Source organism: Giraffa tippelskirchi, chromosome X (assembly GCF_054371585.1).
Source record: "Giraffa tippelskirchi isolate mGirTip1 chromosome X, T2T-mGirTip1v1.2.pri, whole genome shotgun sequence".
Taxonomy (NCBI): domain Eukaryota; kingdom Metazoa; phylum Chordata; class Mammalia; order Artiodactyla; family Giraffidae; genus Giraffa; species Giraffa tippelskirchi.
This window is the reverse complement of record NC_137289.1, coordinates 97,193,403-97,217,796: the sequence shown is the minus strand read 5'-3', so window position 1 is coordinate 97,217,796 and position 24,394 is coordinate 97,193,403. Positions and strand designations below refer to the sequence as shown.

The following is a 24,394-nucleotide window of genomic DNA, read 5'->3' as shown; positions in this document are numbered from 1 at the left end:
CCAGTAGACTATGGGGGAGAGGAAGGTATAGATAAGGTACAGCAAAAGTGTCTCCCTAACTCAGGCACCAATCAATCCATTCTAACCATCCTCCCCTTCTCTCCCCCACCCCATCCCTCTGCAAACTGTGGTCCCATGCAAAGCACTGCATTCAACACTGAGCTGAGGAGAGAATAAAAAGCAAAACAAAACGCTGCTGTAATATAAGGCAATAAGGCAGCTTCTGATGTGCTGAGAACTTTTTATTAAATTAATCATAATACAATCTAGCCAATATATCTCTAGTAACACACCCTAATGGAGCAAAAGTCACACACAGACAACTCTTTTAACAATGACCCTCAAACTAACCTTGCAGCGAGAGTTTACATCATACATTTTGGACTGCTTATGATTAAGTAAAGAATAGACAAGAGTATCAATTAACATATATAAAGCAATAGCTCCAAGTTTTCCCCTGGTGGTGCCCTGCTTGATGACAACTGGTCTATGCCAAACTGCACCCCATCACTCTCTAACCCAAGAGGTCATTCTACTCAGTGACTCCTCTGTCTTCAGCTCTTCTAATATGCCAGGGCCTAGTGCAAATAAGATTTAAATAATAAGATAATGGCCCTTTCTAAGGATAGAGATTTCACCAAAGCCTAAAAGCCCCAGAAGTGAGCTCCAAGCATAGGCTTACTGGCTGGTCAGGTCTGGCATCTGTATGTTCAGTCCTGAACCCTTAGGGGTAAAAGCAGCTTGGCTGCTTGAGTAAGGGATAGAAGAGAGGAAGAAAACCCCAAGGAGGATGAAGAGGATGAACCCTCTGTGTGGGTTTACTGGAAGGAGTTCTGCCATCAGTGAAGAACTTGATAGACAAGGTTCACCTCCCCTGGACTTCTCCAGCCCCAGAGGTTAGGGATGGTCCCTATAATAGCTTAGTAACTGCCAAGAAGAGTGGGCTGAGGCTGGGATGCTCCAGTGAAGATCTGGGAAATGCAGATCTCATCAGAGATTCTGGTCTTTGGAGGGGGCTAGGGAAGACTGTCTTCTGAGGTGTTAATAATAATAATAAAGCAAATATTATTAATATTTAGTGCTGGGATGTGGTGTGGGAAAACAGAAAAATGTTGCAGATTCTAGATAATTCCGGGTGGGTCACTGGCAGTTGGCAAAGAAGAGGGATTGGTGGAGGATATGGTCTGGGAGGAAAGGGGGAAAGGAGGGGCTGCAAAAGAAGGGCTGCTATCCACAACAGCAGCATTATGTGTGTCAGAGATAAATTCACTTGTCATATTTCAAATTAGGTTTATAGGTGCTCCTTACCTCACTCCCACAGAGCAGTGACTTAAAGAGTGGTCTTCTCAATTTTTAATTGCAATTTTGAAGTATATTAGCATCTAAAGTCTAGCTCTGACTAAGGTGATAGTTTGTATGTACGTGAACATGTACATGACTAACAATCGAGAGAGCTTCTAAAGTCTCCAGATGTGGTGAGAAGGGTGATGCGGCAGGCACCGGCCGCTCTTTTTGCAAGAGTATGCTTCCGAGGTATCAGGAGGTGAAAAAGGTGTGGGTGTTGCAGTGAATTTCCTCAGCCTAAGATGCACACACACACACAAGTTCAGTAAAAAGTCCTCCTGAAACCTGGCAAGTCCAGCTAAAAGCAAAAGGCAGTCTCCTACCGTAAAGGCGAGCCAGACAGACGCCCGGCAGATCGCTGCGGATACCCGGGCAGCCTCAGCTCAGGAGAGCACAACCGAGCCGCCGCTACCCGGGCACTCTTGCCTGGTTCTTGGGCTACATCCGCGGGCTGCGGAAAGCCAGAGCTCTCGCCCAGCTTCATAACACACATTTTGCGAAGCACCCTCAAACCCTGTACCCTACGGCAAACCTCTTGAATCTGGCAAAGGTCAGAAATGCAAAAACTGAGACGGGGGACAAATTTCACTTCAATGCAAAAGATTGACCACACACACACACACACATTTTACTTCAACCCCAAAGACTGAACACACACACAGAGACACACAGAGATACACACACCGCCAACCCCGTGCCACCCAGTTTCTTTTCCCTGGTTAGAAAAAAAGGATTACTTGCCCACAGAGGCTTGGAGATGGGGGCAAGAGGTTGGTCCGAGGCTAGGTTCACCTGCTGCTGAGGTGAGAGAGCAGACACAGGATGGAAGCCGACCTGGGCAGCAGCTCACAGCTGGGTGGTAAGGGGGATTGCAAAGACCCTCAAGTTAGCTTCTAGCTTTTTATTTTTTATTTTTTTTCGCATTTGCGTCACTAAAGGGTTAAACACAGCGGGGCTCCAACACCCCCCTCTCAACGCCTCCCCACTCCCCCTCCCCTTTTTGTCTCCCCCCCTCCCCTCCCGCGCGTCGCTAGGAGGTCATCAAGCTCTCTGTCCAGTCCGCGTTCTCAAGCCCCTCTGCTTCCCGCCCATCCGGCCCGTGGCTGCTTACGAAGAGGTGTGCGCTCACCGAGGGGCGTGTTCCTGCACTGGGAGACGCCGAGCATCCCCCGGTTAGACCTCAGAGCAGAGCCAGCCATGGAGCGGGGCGGGGGAAAGTTTGGCACCTTGAAAGGGGTTGTTGAACTGGGGTGGGCGGGGCGCCCGAGGGTACTTTAGCCCTCCGAATTCAAGGGCACCCGCTGCCCGGACCTGAGGTGGTGTGCGGCCATGGACCGCGGAGCTGCCGCGGCCCAGGGCACTGCCCCGCCTCAGGATGGAGAGCAGCCCACGGAATCTCCGGAGCCGCCGCCGCCGTGGCCGCCGCCGCTCCTGCCGTCGCCGCTGGCGCGGGCTCAGCTGCTCCGCGCGCCTTCGCTGGAACCGGCACCGCAGTTCTGTCCAGAGCTTGCTCCAGAACCTGGTCCGGAGGCGACCCCAGAACCAGCCTCAGAACTCGACACAGAACCGATCCTAGAACCAGATAGAGAACCAGCCCCAGATCCAGCCCCTGAGCCGATCCCAGTACCAGCCATAGAACCGGCCCCCGAGCCGGCCCCAGTACCAGCCAGAGAACCAGCCACAGAGTCCTGCCCTGAGCCGGCTCAAGTGTCCCGTCTGGAGCAGAGCCCAGCACCACATTTATTGCAGTGTCCGGTGGTCGCTCCAGAGAAGGGTCTAAGGACATCGCCAACGCCGCGAACACCAGTGCCAGCGCCACTGTCCAGTATAAAGGTAAGAAAAAGACCCCCTGGGGCGGGAGGGCTCGAAGCCAGGCGAGGCCGTATGGCTATCCTGCTTTCGGGACTCTGGGCACCCTTAGCATCCCATTTGGTTGCCACGGACTAGCAAAGATGCTCAGAAAGATGCGGGGATGTGGGAACCTAGGGGAGAGGGAAGCGGTTGGGAGGCGGGAAGCAACATGTGGAAGTGAGAGTGGGCTGTTGGGGGCTAGAAATGGGGGTGATAGCACCGGCTGGGAGTCAGAGCAGTGTTCCCTATGAGAAGTGACAGTGCGGTGAGCGCCTGTATCTTGAAAAAGAAGAGGAAGACGACCCAGGGAGCGAAAGAGACCTAGAGAGGTGTTAGCGGCCGGTCCACAGTACCCAGGGATGGGATTGAGTGGGGGCGGTGGGATACACCTATTAGCCGCGGTCACTGCCGCAGAGGCCCAAGCTGTGGAGCCGCAGTCGTTTGCTTGACCCCCTCCCTGCCACTGGGGAGGGAGTCCTCAGCTTGGGCGCAACTGGCAGCGCTCCAGGGAAGGGCCCGGAGTCTCTGTTGCCCACTAGGCGCTGGTACTCGATTCGGGTGGGGATTAGGGGTTGGGCGGCGCCTACGCGCACTGCAGGGGAAGGGCAGGGTTCGCCCGAGAGGACGGGGAGAGCATGCGTGCGTCGAAGCCACCATTCCATCTGTTTGCAGGATTTCCCGGCAGGTAGGTGCAAACACAGTGTAACAGTGATGGGCCGCGTCACAAGCGGGCGACTGGCATCCCACACTGGTGCCAATTGGAATGGTACAGGAGTCCCGGTTTAAAGACAGGAAAATAGGAGTTGGTATTTGAGAGCGTGTGAATGGGAACCCTCCTCTCTTCCAGTCTTCAGAGACGCCTTTGTAAATGTTGCACTTCACCGGGATCCTCCTGCTAAGGGGGGAGGGGGAAGAAAGAAGGTTTTCGGTCTTTCCTTGGACCTTGAAACCCCGAAAACCGCGTCTGATCTTCAGGAGTCTGTCTCTCATGCTTTCTTTGTGCTCCCCCTACTCTTCGTTTTCCTAAACTTCGTTCCACAAGATTGTGAAAATCATAATAACGTATACATACACCTTCATTGAGCTTTGCCCCAAAGAAAAACAATACAAAACACAGAAACAACACACCACACCAACCTGCTGCTTAGCAGGGCATAGGGACAAGGCTCAGAATCCTGTCACTCTGGACCGCACACTTGTAGAATGTAGGGGAATGGGGGACAGAGGTTGTCATCTCGAAATGGAAATGGAAGCTCTGGTCGCTTCATGAGTTATGAATAGGGAGGCTTGAATTTGCAAAATAACTGGAATGATAAATGACGGAAAAAGGAAAAACGAAGGGAAGTTTCACAGGGGGTAAAAGTGCACAGGTTTCAAAAGAAAGAAAACAGAACTGCAGGGGATTAAGATTAAAAAAAAAAATCCAACAATCCCGCTTTCACAGAGGGTGGATCTCCACGCCCCACCGTTTCCTCCTGCAGCCCTTACCTGCAGTGATTTCTAGGGCAGCTGGACCTGGGAGGTCACCCTAACCGGGTGCTTGCTCTTGTCTTTTTTGGAAGAGTTTGCATAAAGCTGATAAGAGGGAGACCCATATGGCCGACCTGACTTGTGGCCTTCTTGAGATTCCAACAGCAGGACTGAGAAACTGACACCTGAGGGCTTAATTACCAGGATGGTCAGTGAATGTATGGCCTGTTTGGCCTCTGAAAGACTGACTGGAGGCCGGGAGCTCCAGGGATGAGCCCTGTGACAGAGGGAAAGCATCTCTCACTAGCTTGACAAGAAAATTTCTGTTGCCAGACAGATAAGGAGCATCAAGGTAGGGGAACCAGGTTAGCTTCCTCCACACAGTGTCCATTCAGGCGTGCTGGTCAGCTGACCCACAGGTACTTGGCCGTCTTGGCAGGTGACCATGACCACTTCCCTCCAGTTTGATTTTGCCAAGTAGAGCTTGTCTTTTGTTCAGTCACTCATCTTGTAGAGTGAGTTTCTTCCCATCTGTGAAAAGGGCCATATACACGAACCCTAGAGGGTTTTGAAGGATGCCAAAATCTGGGTAATGCTAAAACTGCCAGGAGCAAACACTTCTCCCACAGTCTAGGTGTTGCTATGCAATTGCTCCCTGGTGCAGGGAGCACCTAATCTTCAGTGATAGGACCATTCTCGGCTGCATTCTCCTCAGGCAAACAGCACCCATAACCAGCTGACTTGCATCTTAACATTCAAGGCAAATAGGCTGCCATCTTATCTAGGGTTTTGTTGCATTGTTCTCAGACACTGCCTTCTTGAGGCAAGCTTGGGGAATGACATACACACACACACACACACACACACAGAATCTTAGAGATCAAAACAATATATAGCTCTCATCATACGATGAAATCCTACATGGTAAGTCACAGTCAGTACCAGTAGCATGAAACTAGCCTGATAAATCAAAGGATGAAATGAGTGAAACCAAGGCTTTGAATGTGACTGCAAATTTCTCCCAGATAACTTTGCTCACCAGTACTGCACTAAAAAAAAAGTCTTCCAGTGTGTGGTCTGCTCTCTTTGGGGGTTTTAGAACCTGCTGGTTGCAAATCTATGACAAGCATAAGGGTAGAGACAGAGAAAAGGGGGCTCATATTTTCTTTCCAAATAGCTACCAGAATAACAGTCTGTGAACCAAATCTATTTCCTTCCTTTCTGAAATGGTTTAATTTCCAGGAAATGAGCCATGGTCTCCCACCTGGTGGCAGCAAGTGTAAGTAAAGACGTGTGAATTGGTTCTTTAACAATGCTATAACTCTTTTGGGCAGGGGGTGGGGGGCTACATGTGAACCATATTTGCTTCCTTTCCCTCAGCTGTGGTTGAAGAAAGACCATGTGTATTTTTATTCATTGTGTTTGATCAGCTATGAAATTATAATCACACCACACAGGTGACCGATGAAATACACTTTTGTGGCTTTTATTTCTAGGGTGGAGAGGGGCCTCTGTATCCCTCACTCCTAATGACTACACAGCAGTTACCATTATATCCCAAACCATAACAGAACAGTTTCCTGGTATTTTTGCACACGTTTTCTTGCAAAGCAGCAAGCATTTGCTTATATGACACCTGGTAATTCTTGCTGGAATGCTTTATTATCTTACCTATGACCGAGCTTCTCAAAGGTAGATACCATCTCTCCTTCCCAGTGCCCAATACAATTCAGCCCTTACTATTTTTGCTCAATAAACACTTGCTGAAGCTTGAAACCTATCAATTCCATTTTCAGCAATGACATAGAGACTGCTTCTGTGAATGAATAAAAAACGCATTCTCACTTGTTTCAGAGGGATAAGTAAATGCTTATTTAAATAGCCTGGAATATATAGGCCTTGGGGAAATGCAGTCAATCTTTCCATTTTCAGAATGAATGTTAGAATCATAATTAAGAAGCAAATTACTAACAATTAAAAAACTGATTTGGAAAGTGTCCTTATTCCCTGCAGTCCCGGCAGCAGCAGACTAATGATGTTGTTGATTTCAGGGGTAATACATTTTTTCCCTAAGTGAACAGAATATCTGCAGTGACTGTAAACAGCTTCAGGATTGTAGATTCGAATGTTTAACCTGTTGAAGGTCAGGATGAAATTACTTTCTTTCCTCTTAGACTCTTTCCCCCCTCCTTGCCAGGTTTTGATGACACCATCTGATGTATTTGGTATATTCTGAGAGCACCTGAGCATTTGCTGCAGGATGTTCTAAAAAAGATAATGAAATATTTGGCCAGTGGTCTTTCTTTTCTGAGAATACAGTTCTTATGTGTTTATTAAAATCTCCAACCGGGGCTTCTGCGGATCTGCAGCCCAAAAGGCACAGGAACGGCTGATCCATCAGTTACCCAAAGTGCTTCCAGGGAAAGGGGAAAAATCCACAGAGGCCAGGAAAGCAGTCAGGGGCATTATAACAAGGATTATATAATTCCTACTGCTAGTATGGCACTCTACAGTTTGCAGAATGCTTTCCTCTGCATTATTAACTCTTTTATTCCCCTGAAGAAGGCAGCAGGGTGGGGGAGAACAAAAATAGAATGTGATACCTAATGAGTGCATGTGTGCTAAGTCGCTTCAGTGGTGTCTGACTCTTTATGACCTCCACAGACCGTAGCCCACCAGGCTCCTCTGTCCATGAGATTCTCCAAGCAAGAAAACTAGAGTGGTTGCCATTTCGTTCTCCAGTGACACCTAATAGGGTATAACTATCAATTTATCTATTATAGAGTTTTAAAAAATCCAACGTATGCCTTTCTGTGACACACAGGATGCTCATTTGTTTAAGAAAAACTTTTAAGCTGACATTCCATTAGTCTTGATTTTTTTTTTCCTAAGTAGTGATTGCTGTTCCCTGTGTGATGCTCCCAGAGGAGACCATCATAGAACAGGAGCCTGAGAAGGAAGGAGAAGAGGCACAAGACCCTGAACCTATTACTCCCAAAGAAGCCCCCCTTTTTTTTCTGGAAAGAAAATAAATAAAAATTCTGCTAGGGATATGGTTCCCAATCTTTCCAAAGCCTGCCTGCTATAATTCTCTCAGTGGGAAAAAGAAACTTAAAGCATTTAAAAAAGAAAGCAGCCATTCTGAAAGGGAGATGCCCCCGCCCCCACCAAAGCAAATAAACCTTATTCTCAAAATAGAAGAAACAAATTTACAAATTTTTAAAAAAAGAAAGGGACAATGACCCCAGATAATGAAACTCCCCTGAAAATTATTTTAAGAAAAAAAAAAAAAAAGAAATTCTAAAAGGAGGCGCTCCTCTCCCTGGACAAAGCCCATGAAACATGTCCCCAAGAGAAAAAAATTAATGAAAAGAATGAAAGAATGAGAAATCATCTCAAGGTAAACAGTATTTTTAACCATAAAATTTTCTTGAAATTTATAAACCTTATTTGCACCTCATGGCCCATGCCCAGTCTCTCACAAAACCTATGGGGGCAAAAATAAGTTGACGTCCACCAATCTCATCAAATCTCCCTACATTCATCTCTTCCAATTATATGATATGTCCAAAATAAGCAAATCCTTAGAGACAGAAAGTAGATTAGTGGTTGCCAGGAACTGAAGGGGGGAGGGTAAGTGTGGGTGATAGCTAAAAGGTATAGGGTTTCTTTGGAGGATGATAAAAATGTTCTGAAATTAGGCAATGGTGATGTTTGGGTAGGGCTTCCCCAGTGGCTCAGTGGTAAAGAATCCACCTGCAATGCAGGAGACACAGAAGATGCAAGTTCCATTCCTGAGTCAGGAAGATCCCCTGGAGGAGGAAATGGCAACCCACCCCAGTATTCTTGCCTGAAAAATCCCATGGACAGAGAAGTCTGTGGGCTATAGTCCAAAGGGTCACAAAGAGTCAGACATGATGAGCACAAACACGATGTTTGCACAGTTTGTGAATATACTAAAAACCACTGACTTGTATGCTGTAAAATCGTGAATTTTATGGTATGTGAATTATATCTTAATTAAAAAGATAAGAGATTGTTCCTCCAACTATATGATAATAAACCTACTACCTTCCCACAAATAAGCAAACAAGTGAATAAATTAAAAAAAAAAGAAATTTTAAAAGAGAGGATCCCCTTAAGGCCCTCCAACCTCACCAAGAAAAATAAATTTTATTCACTTCCATTTTTTTTTTCTTTTGAGAAAAACAAAAGGGAAAATCTCTTCAAGGGCATATATACTTTCAAAATCATCAAAATCAATGAAAGTTATGAATCCCTCCACCCAGATATATGCAAACATTTTAGCTAAATAAAGAAAGAAATATTAAAGGATAAGGTCCCTGATCTTACCAAATCTCCTGAATGTTTAATTCCAATGAAAGGGGGAAAAACAAATAAATAAATAAGGGGAGATGCCCCATCCTCACCAAACACATGAATATTATTTCAAAATACAATTTCTTTAGGATTTTTAAGATTTAAAATAAAATTAATGATGGAAAGACATGTGTGTTGGTGGATGGGATAATATCAAAGAAATGAATACAAAATCCTCTTAAAAAGAAGCTCCAATCTCACAAAGAAAGACACATGAACTTTTCTGTCAAACACAATGAAAATAAATGCAAACAATTTTTAAAAAGAAGGAAAAAACAACAGGAAATCCTTCTAGTGAGAGGTGACCTGAATTCATCCAAACCCCAAAGCTTTATTTTTGATATAAGAAATTTTTAACTTGGAAAAGTAAGAGAGAAACAGAAACAAGACCAAGAAAGTCCTCTTAAGGAAAGATGTCCCCAGTCTCCGCAAAGTTCTCTTTTCTCAAAACAAGTAATCCATTTAGAATTAGAGGGGAAAGAAGAAAGAAAATAATGTAACATTTTAAAAGAGAAATCTCCTTTTTAGGGGATGAGGAAGCTCCTAAACTCACCGAAGTCCCTGAACATTCTTTCTCCAAAGAAAGAAAGAAAGAGAATGAGGGAGGTGGGAGAAGAGGAGGAGGAAAGGGAGAGAAAGGATGAGAGAGGAAAAGGAGGGGTAGAAAGGAGGGAAGAATGGAAGAGGAGGAAGAAGAAAATAAATTAAGAAGTAATTTTTTAAAGGAAGAAATTCATAGGCGAGGTGAACCAATGCCTTATTAAAAATAATGAATGTTATTTCTGATAATCAACCCACCCCACTCCCCATAAAAAGGAGAAATAAAACACAAAATCTCTTTCTAAAGGTTCTTCAAAGGGAGATGCACCCAGTCTCACCGGAACCCCGGTACCTTATCTATCTTCCAGCCTTCAAATTTTTTTTATTAAAAGGAAAATAAGAAATTCTTTCAAAGACAAATGTTCCCAATCTTACTTCTTCCAAATAGATTACTTATTTTAAAGAAAGAAAGAGAAATCCTCCTGAGAAGGGCTCCCCAATCTCATTAAAGCCAGTGGCCTTTAGAGCTCCTGTCCACAATACCTGTTTTTTTTTTTTTTTAAATGGAAGTCCTCCAAATCTAAAGAGAGGTGCTCCCTCTAAAGAAAAAAATTTCCATCATAAGAGATACCCTCAACTTCACTAAAATCAATAATGATTCCTCTCCACACTCAAAACGGTTTAGAAAAAAAAAAGAGAGAGATTTAAGAGGAAAAGAAGAGAAACCCTCCTAACCTAAGGCAAGTTGGCCATAATCTCACCAACAGCCTTGAACTTTATTCCCCTAAAGAAATTTTTTAAAGAAAGAGGAAAAATGAGAAAAAAGACCAGTCTTTTAAGAAGAAATACCCTCTCCACCCACCCCACTCTAAAGACTAGAAATTATTACACGAAGAAAAGGTTATATCATTCTAGAACCAGTGAACCTAGGGCTTCCCAGGTGGTGCTATTGGTAGAGAACCTGCCTGCCAATGCCGGAGACCTAGAGATGTGGGTTCAATCTCTGGGTCAGGAAGAACTCCTGGAGGAGAGCAAGATCCCTGGAGGAGAGCATTGCAAACTGCTCCAGTATTCTTGCCTGGAGAATCCCATAGGCAGAGGAGCCTGGTAAGCTAAGGCCCACAGGGTTGCAAGGAGTTGGACATGACTGAAGTGAGTTAGCATGCATGGCACACACACCAGTGAACCTTAAATTCAGAACATGAGGCTGAAGAGTTTGTTGTTGTTGTTGTTTAGTTGCTAAGTGGTGTCCGACTCTTTGCTACCCCATGGACTGTAGCCCACAAGGCTCCTCTGTCCATGGGATTCTCCAGCCAAGAATACTGGAGTGGGTTACCATTCCCTTCTCCAGGGGATCTTCCTGATCCAGAGATGGACCCCATGACTCCTGCATTGGCAGCCAAATTCTTTACCACTGAACCACCAAGTAGGCTGAAGCGTAGTCAATGTTTAATTCTAGGCTGGCTTCTCTCTGCCCCCCAGCCCATTTCTGGTTAACCTTTCCCATCCATCAGTCAGGGTGTACACTCAGGAAAGGCAAATCCTGTCCATGGAAAACAGAATTAAGAAGGAAAACCTTCTGAGGAAAAAATCATAGACTTCTTTTCCAAACGAAACAGAAATAATTTGGGAATTAGCTGTATTATTATGCCTCTCTAATACTATAGAACTTCAAGAGCTGATGATAAACTTAAAGCAATGGCATTCTTACTACTAATTTTCAAATTAGATACACACCCATACCTAGCTGAGAAGGAGCTTAGCCAGTTCAATAATGGTGTTCTGACAGTGGTTGTCTAATCATGTGCTCACTTAAATGTCTGTTCTTGTAGAGTGATAAAGGGCTTGGCTCTTACAAATATATACAATTTCCAAGTCAGGTTTATAAGCAGAGAATAAGACTCAATGTTTTCCAAATTTTTAACTTACTTTACTTATTTAAAAATTAAATTGAAGGTCCTACTGTATAGCACAGGGAACTATATTCAAGATCTTGTAATAACCTATAATGGAAAATAATCTGAAAAAGAGTAGGTATGTATATATATGTATAACTGGATCACTTTGCTGTATACCTGAAACTAACACATTGTAAACTAACTATACTTCAGTTTTTTAAAGGATTTTTAAAAAAATTCTAATTACACTGAGTGCCTCTTTTGTGTCCCTACTTGCTTAGCGCTGAGGAATCCATGGGGGGAAAAATCACATAGATGAGATTTCCTTGAAGCAACACTAGTAAATGAGGGACCCAGTTACCAAAACAGTTGTACAGGGAATGATTATTTGCTTTCCCAGCTTGCTTTACCAAGGCATTCACTCAGTCAATTCTTTCAGCATACCTCTTCTTAAACAAAAATGTAATGCAATAAAATAATGAAATATATACTAATTTCAGGGAATGTGGAAAATCATGAAAGCTTCCGAAAAGTAAAGAAAAATTATATAGCAACCGACCAATCAAGAGATAATTACTCATATATTTTCCCCATTTATTTTCTATGAATATATGCTTATAGTCTACAACAGTAAGATGTTAGGGAATGTGCAATTATGTCTCAAGCTTCCTCCTACCCCAGTCACCTCCCTCACTTAATCATTAGGTCATGTGCATTGTTCTGCACTGTATTTGAAAGTGAAAAAAAGTGAAAGTGTTAGTCACTCAGTCCTGTCTGACTCTTTGTGACCCCATGGACTGTAGCCCGCCAGGCTTTTCTGTCCATGGAATTCTCCAGGGAAGAATACTAGAGTGGGTAGCCATTCCCTTCTCCAGGGGATCTTCCTGGCCCAGTAAACACTAATTAATTTTAGCTTAAAATGTATCTGCCTGTATGATATGCTTGCTAAACATGTGCTTGAAACATAACTATTAAGGGATGTATTAGAGGTATAAAGCAATGAGAGTACACATTTTATGCATACACAATTGTTGTGTCTACACAAACAGAATGTCTCATATATAAATAGCAGACTGAACTCACATTTACTTGGTCACCTAGATTTCATTTTTCCAGCTAGGTTTGTGACTTGAGTTTGGGAGAGACTCACTGTTAAATTTCCAAAAGGAAAATCTAAGTTTCTGAGACTATTTTTTAGCCATATGCAAAAATGTGATGGCTTTGTCTCTTTAACACAAAGTTACAGAATCAGGTTTTTCTGTGTACCTCCTACCCAGAAGGGAAATACCTATGTGTGAGGACATTATCAACAATTATTAGGCGAAAGACTATTCAATTTATCCAGCTTTCATTAACCAAATGTAGAAAATTAAGAGAGTTAATAAAATGTGTACAATCCAACCAGAATTGAATCAGTAATTTAAAAGGCAAATGTAATGCAGTATTGAGTGGCTAAGTGGTTAAGAACCGGCCTGCCAAAGCAGATGTGGGTTCCATCCCTGGAACAGGAAGATCCCCTGGAGAAGGGAATGGCAACCCACTCCAGCATTCTTGCCTGGGAGATCCCATGGACAGAGGACCCTGGTGGGTTACAGTCCATGGTGTCACAAAAGAGTTGGACACGACTTAGCAACTAAACAATAACAATGCAGTATTAAGATCAGAATCTTCAGCCTTGTCTGTAACACTTAGAGATTCTCATCTTCCAAAGTGTTACAAGTATTTGCCGTTTAAGTCTTTTGCTTTTAAAGAGCCTGTAAGAGAGATATTGGCCCCTGAGAACAGGGATTCCCATTGCCTTGTTTCCCTCATAGAAACACAAGGCAAGGCCCGTGATACTGTGGGATTCTGAGAGATGAAGCGTGATGCTCCCACCCAGAGCTTTGGTGAGTTCTTCTGAAACAAGAAGTGATGGGCATGGGGACTGAGCTTGGCCCCTGCCTCCAGGAGTAGGAGAGGCTAGAAGCACTGCTTACGGGACTCAACTAAGAACACTCAGAATCCTGGATGTTCATTCATTTGCTTTCTGCTGCAGCTAATGTTCTCTTCTGGGATTTTGCAGCTTGAGGCAGGAAATGAAAGGTACCTGCTGAGTAAAATTTGTTCATCTCCTTGGCTCTGAGTAGAGATGCTTGAAGTCAGGAAAATTTTTCATTAACCCTGGGCTTTGTGAGTTGAGTTCCCATTCTCCTGAAGTGGCTTCAGCATCATAGCATCATCCTCCAAACCCTGATTCTAACAGTAGTCGCCACATCCTATTTTAGAATTACCTTGATTGTTAACTTTCCTTTAATAAGTGTCATTTGCATCTAATATCTACCTTTAACATACTATTTCATGGTTTACTTACATCACTGTACATCTCCCTTGCAGTATAAAAGGAAAATATGATGTAGCATTATTAAAACAGCTAAGCATAAACAGCAGAGAGGAAAGTAAATGAGGCTATAAAACATGATTATTGATTTCAGAAAATTAGGAAGTTGGTGCTCTTCTCACTAACCTCAATTAATGCTTATTGTGATGATTTCCCTCCTGCCAGACTTGAGTAGAACATAACTTTTCTCTTACCCATAATTTGGATACTGTTGTCCCTTTCTCCCTCAACTTAATCAGCTTGACTAATGTTAAGACTAATTAAAATGATAATTTTGGTGTTTACATTGGTCTCCTTTGCTTTAATGTACTCAACTTGGTAACAAGATCTCCAGGACATTTTTGTTTGTTTTTGACTTCACTTTGGTTTCACATGGAATCCAAGCACCCATTCAGTGGCTCTCTTCATGATTTTCCTATTATATTGCTTCTCACTAGTGAGTCCTCTGTCTAGAAGTTCTTGGAAAAGCCTTATTTTGCCTTTCCATCATTCCTCATTGGAACTAAAGTTTTTTAAAAAGAAGAAAAATCCTTTTCTTCTAATGGTGCAAATCAAAAACATACATTCCCAGGCAGCTTGAAAGCCAGCTTTGTTTTTTCGTTTGTTTGTTTCTTTGTATTCAGTATAGCATAAGCATTATTGTGAACTACACATATCTGCTAATCAGTTCATTAAGTGTTAATTAGATATTGATGTTCTGGGCTTCCCAGGTGGCGCTAGTGGTAAAGAACCCACCTGTCAATGCAGAGATGTAAGAAATGCGGGTTTGATCCCAGGTGAGGAAGGTCCCCTGGAAGAGGGCATGGCAACCCCTCCAGTATTCTTGCCTGGAGAATCCCATGGACAGAGGAGCCTGGTGGGCTACAGTCAACAGGATTGCAATGAGTTGGATATGACTGAAGCAACTTAGCACACACACATTGATGTTTTAAATGCTTTACAATATTGTACATATTTGGAGGACAGTTACATAAGTATTTTACAGTGTTTTAATGAAAACACTAAGTCGGTTGAGGATTTTGAAGATGGAATGGGAAAGCATTATTACTTTTCCAATTGATAAGAATGGAATAAATTTGCCCATTACCCAAAATTCACTCTCTTACAACTTTTCATGGATGGGTTAGATTCAGATATAAGGGATTGCCTGATAGCAAATTTACTTTGATATAAGAAATTTAGGAGAAAGAATGAAATTGTTTGAGGAGAGTGGGAACACTATATTTTCCTCAAACCTAGAGAAAAGTGGAATTAAATTAAGCAGTGACAGTGGAAAATATCAGGTAGAAATGTGGTATGCTTGAAGAATTATGGTATCCTTGAAGAAGAATTATGCTTGAATTGGGCAGGTGAGGCCAGGACCTACAGACAGGAGAGTGAGGTATATGGACTTAGAAGTAAAGGTCACTTTGATAAAATTGTAGACTACAGATTGAAATGTTGTGGAAAATAAAGTGGATTGGGGAAAGTCCTATTGAAACTTTGAGGGCAACTTATACAATTGTGTGTATCATTCGACTGATGAGGTACAACCATTGGAGAGCTGTTGATTTGTAAAATAATGACTGAAGCAGAGGGTTGGCTGATAAGGCATGTAATTAAACACTTTTAATTTCCTTGTATACTAAATTTCAAATAAAACTACTAAAACTAAAAATGGAAGAAACTAATTACACTATCTAGTGTCCCTTTTCTATTGCTTTGGGCCTTCTTTGACCACATTCCACTTTTGTAAGAGTCTAATGTGCTTTCTCTTCAATATTTTTCCTATTTCATACCATGGGGTTTTCAACAGAGAAAATGAGAAACCATGATGGGAATCCAGTGAAACCTTTTATCTTCAGTATTGTAGACCCATATACTGTCGTGAAAGGGATCTTTGGAGTGTTTTTAAAACACTAGTCCAGTGTTTTAAAAAAACCTTTTTAGCAGTAGAATCTTTTAATGTTTTTCTCAATGAAGTCAAATGAAAGCCTAATATTTAACACAAATGCAAGAAGTATTTCATTAGTCCTTATCTATGCTAATTTGGATTTGTAACTGACCTACCTTCCCAATTCTTTATTTTAAGCTAATAGGAAAGTGATTTTGTACTCCCTGTTTAGTACTGGCTTCTTAGCAAGGGTGCTGGTGATGTAGGAACACACTGTATAATAAAAAGAAGAAAGTCAGAGTTTAAAATTTGACCTAATATTCCAGAAACTAGATAATACTGTCCTGGAAACATGGTCATTCTAGAGAGTTCCTCCCTCCTCACCCACCCCAGGAATGTATTACAGCTGTCTTATAAAGTAGATTGTCATAATGTACACTGTCTTTGCTTGTAGAAACATTTTTGTTATTGGGGATTGTGTTCCTGACCAAGGACACCACAAGTAAATTGTAGATAGAACTAAAAGTAGGTAATAAAAGCTAATATATAACTGTAAGCTTCTGTAATAATTTAAAACAGTAAAATTGTTCCAAGACCTATAAAATGGGTATAAATATATTATACATATTGATTTTGTAAGGGGCCCCAGGGTACTGTAAAATGTGCATTTGAGGTAATGTATATGTTTCCATGCTACTCCCTCATTTCATCCCACCCTGTACTTTCCACACTGTCTACAAGTCTGTTCTCTATGTCTGTGTCTCCATTGCTGCCCTGCAAATAGGTTCATCAGTATCATCTTTCTAGATTCCATGCACATGTGTTAATATATAATATTTGTCTTTTTCTTTCTTACTTTACTCTATACAATAGGCTTTATACAATAGGTTACTCTACTCTTACTTTACTCTATACAATAGGTTCATCCACCTCATTAGGACTGACTCAAACGCATTATAGCTGAGTAATGATAGCCGGTGGGAATTTGCTGTGTGACACAGGGAGCCCAACCCAGGGCTCTGTGACAACCTAGAGGGGTGGGATGGGGTGGGAGGTGGGAGGAAAGTTCAAGAGGGAGGGCACATATGTATAACTATGACTGATTCATGTTGATATATGGCAGAAGCCAATATTGTAAACAGAAAACAATATTGTAAAGCAATTATCCTCCAATAAAAATGTTTTTAATGTGCACATGCAGCACATAAAAGAGCCAGTTCTACATAAATGTAATCTATTGTTATTATTTATTTAGAATTCACACTCTGCCTGCATCCAAAAAGAATATAAAGTATCCTACAAAATTAAACACATATAAAATAGGATAATTAAGCACAAATAAAGACAGGACAAAACCAATTCGAAGCAGTGATGAGACTTTAAACTAATATATGCTAGTTATAATAAACCCTAATTACACAATGAATTAGCAGCGCTTTTGTCTTCTGCCTTTGGTGGTGGAAGAACTTTGGAGAATGATTTGAATGACTTATGTTTCTTAAAGTTGGTACCTGAGGAAGTTAGAGCTAGTGCCTCATTTTTATGCAATACATCTTCCTGTAGCAAGCTCTGTGTGTTTGTGTGTGTGTGTGTCTTAGTTGCTCAGTTGTGTGTGACTCTTTGCAACCCACGGACTGTAGCCTGCCAGGCTCCTCTGTCCTGGGATTCTCCAGGCAAGAATACTGGAGTGGATTGCCATTCCCTTCTCCAGAGGATCTTCCTGACCCAGGGATCGAACCCAGGTCTCCTGCATTGCAAGCTGTAGCAACCACAAAATGAAGAACTAGAGGTTGCCAGGACTGTGGTATAGGTGTTAATTAGCTATCCTAAAAGGCTACAGGTTTGGATTATTATGGTGTGCCTGAATTTTTCTGATATTCTAATGTATGTATGTATGTATGTATGTGACTAAGAAGCATATAAGTATGGAACTTTCTCAAATAAAATTTATTTCTGAAATAAATAGAAATGATACCTTGTAACCAGACATTCAATAGTTTTGACTCTTTCTTGGATTGGGAGGTACTTCATATTGGTTCTAGTCCTGATCCCTCTTTATATAGCTGTGTAATCAGGAGTAAACTGCTTAATCTTTCTATGGCTTAGCTTTTGTGATTCTTTTTTTTTTCTTTTATATATATATATATATATATATATATATATATATATATATATTTTTTGCCATACATTGACATGAATCCACCATGGGTGTACATGTTTTCCCCTTCCAGAACCCCCCTTCCACCTCCTTCCCCATCCCATCCCTCCAGGTCATCCCGGTGCACCAGCCCCGAGCACCCTGTATCATGCATTGAACCTGGACTGGCGATTCAGTTCACATATGATAATTTACATGCTTCCATGCCATGGCGAGGGCGGGATGATATGGGAGAATGGCATGGAAGCTTTTGTGATTCTTAAACGAAGCCAGTAATGTGCGGCTGACTCAGTTCAGTTCAGCAGTCTTCTCTAGCAAGTCTTCACTGGTATCCCATCTGGGTTGGGTGCCCTTTTTCTGGACTCCTGTACCACCACCCTGTACTAACTTCTGCTTCTCATGAACTAAGATTATCAGCTTGTGTCCCATTAAGGCTATCAAGATAAGGCTCTTAGGAACTAACATACTTCATGCCACTCCATACATGGTGGCTGAACTACTTTATGAAAATATAAAGACTGAGTGAAAAATTAGATTTAAAATACCTATTTCAAAAATAAAAAAATATGCAAATGTTGGCTTATTTTAGTGTCATTTGCATATGTGCCATGATATTTGCCATCATCACTTTCTTTCTTTAGGTATGCAAGTAAGTTTTAATATACTCACCCCTCAAAAACTGGACTTAAATACGCAGGTGCATTACCAATAGATGATGGGAGGTGGAGCTGCCTCCTATCCTCCCAGAAGGCTGTAGTTTTTTCTAACTCACCCAGAAGGACCCTATGTATTATTAGCACTCATGTGTTGATCATGTGAACTTGAATTACTAGTCTTGAGTTATATGTGTAATCCTGATAAAAATGAGAATGATGAGTTATTTAGTCAGGTTGTTTTAAATAATACAAATTTATTAAAACACAAGTATAGCAACACTAAAGAATATTATACTTATGGTATATAGAGAGCAAGGTTTTGTGTTTAACTACTTGGCACAATTTTCACTATCTTAACTGTTAATCAGAATTTAATTTATTTATGGTATTCTTTTCACCATAATTGAAAAGCTCCTGACTCATTATCTTGGTGTCAAATTTCTCCTGTATCTGGCACCTGAATTTGAAGGTAGATGTCAATATGACTATTCTGAGGTTCTCCCTTTCTTGTGAGGAATAAGAAGCAACAATTAAGCTTTGATGTCCCCTTGGAAGTCCAAGTTTTATCCAAAATAGCTTTCTACTAGTTACAGGAAAAGCCTTAATTTATTTTACCAATGCCTCTGATCAGATCAGCACCCTGAGCTTGAAAATGCTCTGATCAGGAAAGTGAACATGGAGTCTCTACTTACTTAGCAGGGAACTCTAATGGCCATCTTGTTTCCAATCAGAAGGAGCTTCTCCATTAAACGAGGTAGAAAACTTCTACCATTTCTAGACTAGCTACTAGGCAGGATCACCACATAAAGTTATGCAGGTTGTACACTGTGTGAGGCTGCCATGCCTAAGGGGCCACCTTTCAAAGTAGACATCATAAAGATAGATACAGATATTTATTCTAACAGTTTTCCTGCAGATGGCAGTCAAATGCCTCACACTAACAGAATCAACTGACCCCCTGAACAACTCTGGGGTTAGGAGCAGCAACTTTCCACTCAGTCAAAAATCTGTGTATAATTTGTAGTTGGCCCTCTGTATTTGGACTTCCTCCTTATATGCGCTTCCTCCATATCCAAGATTCTACATCCGCAGATTTAGCCTACCGCAAATCATGTAGTATTATAGCATTTACTATTGAAAAAACTCCACCTGTAAGTGGACTTGAACAGTCAAACCCATTTTGTTCAAGGGTCAACTGCTTTGGCAATTTTCTGACAAGTGAAACTAAAATATCTTTAGCAATGGTACATCTTCCTATGGTGTCTTATGGGCTAATCCTGATACTAATTCCTCACATTTAAATACAGCAGCTCCCTTAGCAACCCCCAGAAGCCTGTAAACCATATGGTTTATATGCTCAGAACTGATTTTAGAAGTCCCTATTTTACTTCATATCACATTTAACCTGAGCATCATTTTATGGACCCAGCACACATCCACTGTGCCACTCTGCTAGATGTGAGCATCATTTTAAAACAGAAAACTGTGACAAGGATTTGAACCAGGAGTTTATAGGGGCACGGTCATGGGAAGGTATACATCCATGGATACACACTGGTAGATTCACTCCCAGGAACATACCCAAGTATATGTTCTTCAGTAGATGAACAACCTGGTAGGTAGGTGTGTGCACACATGCATGCATGCACAACACACACACACATGCACACAGAGATAAATAGAGATTTAGCTGCACATTGAAGACTATAAAGGAGGAGGCCCCGGCATCAAGCTCTTGCCCAGCTCTCCTGTTTAACCTGTTTTCAGCCTGTTTCATTCCCTGTCTTCTTTAGGCAATGATTTCCCTAAAGTTTACATGCTCTTATATGATTTCAATTCAACAAACATCTCTAGGGTATACTAGTGACAAAGAACTGTGCTAAGTAGATATAGGTAGTCACTCAGTCTTGGAAGGTTATTTGATGGAAGTGAGATCTGAACTGTGTCTGAAGATTGAGGAGGATAGGCAAGCATAGGGAAAGAGATGGGAGGCAGAGGGAATATCTTGAGTATAGACATGGAAGAAGTAGAAACAGTGATACTCTGAGAATCCCACAAAGACTGGATATGTTTGGAACATTTAGTGCATCAGGAAGAAAGGCTAGAAAAGTTAGTTGGAAGCTAAGTTGCAGAGGGCCTTGAATGTCAGATGAAGGAATCGTGTGTTCTATTTCATAAACAGTAGAGAATTATGGAAGGTTTCTGATTGAGAGTAACATGACTAGCTTTAGATTTAATAAAACTGTCAATATATAGGATGGGTTAGCCAGGAAGATGCTAGAGAAAGGGACATTAATCTAGGCAAGAGATATTGAGGACCTAAGGCAATGAGTATGAGAAAAAGTAGATAGAAGAGATACTGTCAGGATTTGGTTTGTAACTCATTTGGTGTGGATGGTGGGGAAAGAGGAGAATGGAAGGTGACTCTCAACTTTCTAGCCCAAAGTTGTTAAAATGATAAAGAAAACAGGAGCAAGAACAGGCTTAGGTAGAAACCAGAGGAAGATTATGAGTATAGTCGTGGAAATTTTGAGTTTCAGATGTTGGTGACACCTAAGCTCAAGAGAGTGATTAGAAAAGAGTGAGAACTTACGGGTCAAATGACCAAAGTATGTATGTTTGCCATGAAATGTAGACAGGACGGGAAGTTTGTTTCTCCCCCCACCCACCACACACATACACACTAATTGAAAATAATGAACGAAATCAGTAGAATCAGATAGTGGAAGAGAGATGAACATGGAAAAAAAATGTTTGGAGACATAGGCAGAGAAAAAGATATTGATTTCAAAGTTGAAATATTGAGTAAGAAGGGAGCAAGAAGAGACTGTGTAATTTTTTACAGAAACATTTTCTTTGGAAGTGTTGATCCTGAGTAATTTTTTCAACAACTTTTCTATCTTCTCCTTTGGCTGTTTTCTCTTTGTTGAGAAAAATTCTCTGAATGGGGATATTGTTCATGTGTTGTCCTTGGATAGAATGCAAGTAGCTTTTCTCTTATTACTCAAGTCTTTATCTGTGAGTCTAAGAATATACTGTGTTTTGGGAAACCAGTAAGTAAGGTTAACAGTTATCTAGTTACTGATAGGAAGACCATGAGAACATTTCTCTTAAAATGTTAAGAAGAGTTAAAGAAGTGTTAAAGAAGAATATATTGTTCTCTATATCATGAAGATTCTATTTTAAAGCTTTTCACATATAGTAGGCACTTAATAACTGTTGAATTTGCAAGAAATAACAAATAGTCATATGTTATTTCTTATAAATTTGATATCTTGTGATATTAAGATATCTCCAAAGACAGCAAGCTAAGATATACTTAGGGTATTGTAAGATTTTCTCTGAAAATATTGAAGGTTGGTGGGGGCTTTCTTAAAAAAACTATTCATACCAGGTAAATTTTGTCTTTTAGGTATGAACTGAATAATAAGCCCCTCAAAATAGTGGCAGACAGTGAAAGTAAACAAAGGAAAAGCCAAATGGAATAATCAGGGAATAAATTGACAAATGTTTGAAAATATGAACTAAAGACCTGGTAGGTCCCCAGACCTTTGCTATGCTAACTGATGTGGGAAGAACAAGGGAAGCTGTGAAGTCTGCAGTCTCACTAAGGAAACAAAACATGTACACCAGAGGCAGGTACATAATAATATAAGAAAATATATGATTATGTTACAGCTTGTGTACGTCAGAGAGTAATGTTACAAAATTATAAAAGAGGGACAATAAGGGATGGAGAAGTAAGAAAAGGCTTCCTGATCGACGTGAGATCAATGTAACGTAGAGCTTGCAGCAACATATACAAAGACTTGGAAACAGCAAGGACTCTCTTCAACTGATATCAGAGTTTTGAGAGAAAGGCAGGAGAATTTGCACATTATTCTGTATAGCAGGACATTATTTAAGGTTCTTGAGTATAAGAAAGTAACATAATGAAAGTAATTTTATGAGATACATATTGCGATAATGAAAAGGATAGACTAGAGTGGGATAAGTTAAGTAGCGAGGAGATTACTTAGGCTGTTGCAAAAATCCAGGTGAGAAATGATGGTGGCCTGCTTATTGAAAACAATGATGATCATTTGTTCATTCATCTAAAATAACTTCTTGAACATCTATTCTGTGTCAGGCACTGTGCCAATAACTATAAGTTCCCTGAAGAAAATTATAGCCAAGTAAGAGAAATAAGACTGAGTATAAAATAACTACCAGCCCCAAGTAGAAAATGACAATGGTCATGAGAGAAACTCTGAGTTCAAAGGAGATAAGAACTGATTAGAGCCTAGCAGGATGTTGTAGACTTGGGTTTGGAAATGAGAAAAAGGACATTCCAGAATTTTTCTTATTTGAGAAGAGATGCTGGGAAGAGTGCTAAGAAGGGAATTCTAGGCAAACAAAACAGTGTGAGCAAAGGAACCAAGGTGAGAAAATACTGGGTATTTTTTGGAGACCAGAGGATGTGGGATGCAGACAGAAATAAAGAGCTAGGAGAGGGCGAAAACAGGACAAGCAAATGGGGGTGAACAGGTAAAGAGGAGGGACATTAATCATTTCTAATTTTCTTTCTGCTTTGCAGCTCACAGTTTGCTCAAACTCTGTCTGGATTCTTTCCAAGGGTCTGGGATGCTTTTATTTCATTCCTGGCCTGCCCACTTCTATGCACCATCTTCTCTGACATAAGGTCCTGACTGATAGTCAGAGGTGCCCTGATCTGAGAAGGGAACTGATTCCCCCTCCCACGCATCTTATACAGGGCCATTTTGACACTAAGCAGCATCTATATTCAATCTTTGGTATTTGAGGACATCTCTCAGTTTTGTTCCCTGTATATGCTTATTTGGCATGCCTTTGGAATGCTTTGTCATGCATGTAAGGAACACTATTCCTAATTCATTTCAAACTGAGCCTTCAGAGATACTTCTCAATCAGGTATGTTATAGCCATAAAATGTTATGGCTAGACTACTAGACTACTACTTGATATTTGTATCCTACTTTACAGCCTCCTAAAATGCTTTCACATTTCCCATGTTCTATGTCCTTGAATTCTCACCCCAACTCTGTATGTGATATTGGTTCTATCTCCATTGTGCAGATGAGAAAAATGAGGCAAAAGGACAATCAGAGTCAAGATTCAAGCCCAAGGCTCCTGATGCCAAATTCAACCCCTAATCCATGTCAGGCTAGTTAGTACAAGGTTTTCAAAGCAGCCCTCTTGAGCCCAGAAATGATCTAGGATCCTCTAAACAAAGTCGGATAATGGGGGCCATCTGCCTTTATCTTAGGACTAATTACCTTCCTTAAAGCTAACAAATCCAGACGCTTACAATGAGACACAGCTTTAAGTTGGTTGTAATGGTTGTTTTCTAAAAAGAAAAAAAAAAAAAAAACTCTTTTGGATGCTTATAATGATGATTCATCGTGTAAATAGTTTGGTACTTCCCGATACCAGAATTCTCAACAGGTTCTACAGTTTGTAAGAGATTGAAAGCACACCCATCTAGAGGTTTAGGCCCAGAATTGAGATTTAAGAGGCTGATTCTATTCCTAGCTGTGCCTTTGTGATTTGAGGTAAATCCTTTAACCTCTCACGTCTTATTTATCCATTGGTAAATAAGCATAACTTCCATCATATAATATCTGGGAAACACTTTAAAATTCTAAGCTCAAAGGTATTTTAAAGCCTTGCAAATCCTGTAAAGCACTTTTTACAGCTTCAAAATGACTGTGGCATCAATACATGGTGGAATTAGTTCATTAAAAGCAAGTGTATGGAGACAGGGTTAAAGCACGGATTTCTGCCTGCCTACTACTGTTTTCTAATAGGTACAGCTTATATCTGTGTTCC

At 41.2% G+C, this 24,394-nt stretch overlaps 1 protein-coding gene across 2 annotated transcripts in view; it reads left to right on the top strand.

The window, feature by feature from the left end:
• Window positions 1–2,526: 2,526 nt before the first annotated feature.
• The window catches only part of DGKK (diacylglycerol kinase kappa), a 167,761-nt gene continuing 145,893 nt past the window's right edge, over window positions 2,527–24,394 (top strand). For both annotated transcript variants that reach the window (XM_081566972.1, XM_081566973.1), the window contains exon 1: window positions 2,527–3,177. In XM_081566972.1, the coding sequence (XP_081423098.1) occupies window positions 2,674–3,177 (504 nt within the window). In that variant the 5' untranslated portion in view covers window positions 2,527–2,673. The remainder of the gene's footprint in view (window positions 3,178–24,394) is intronic.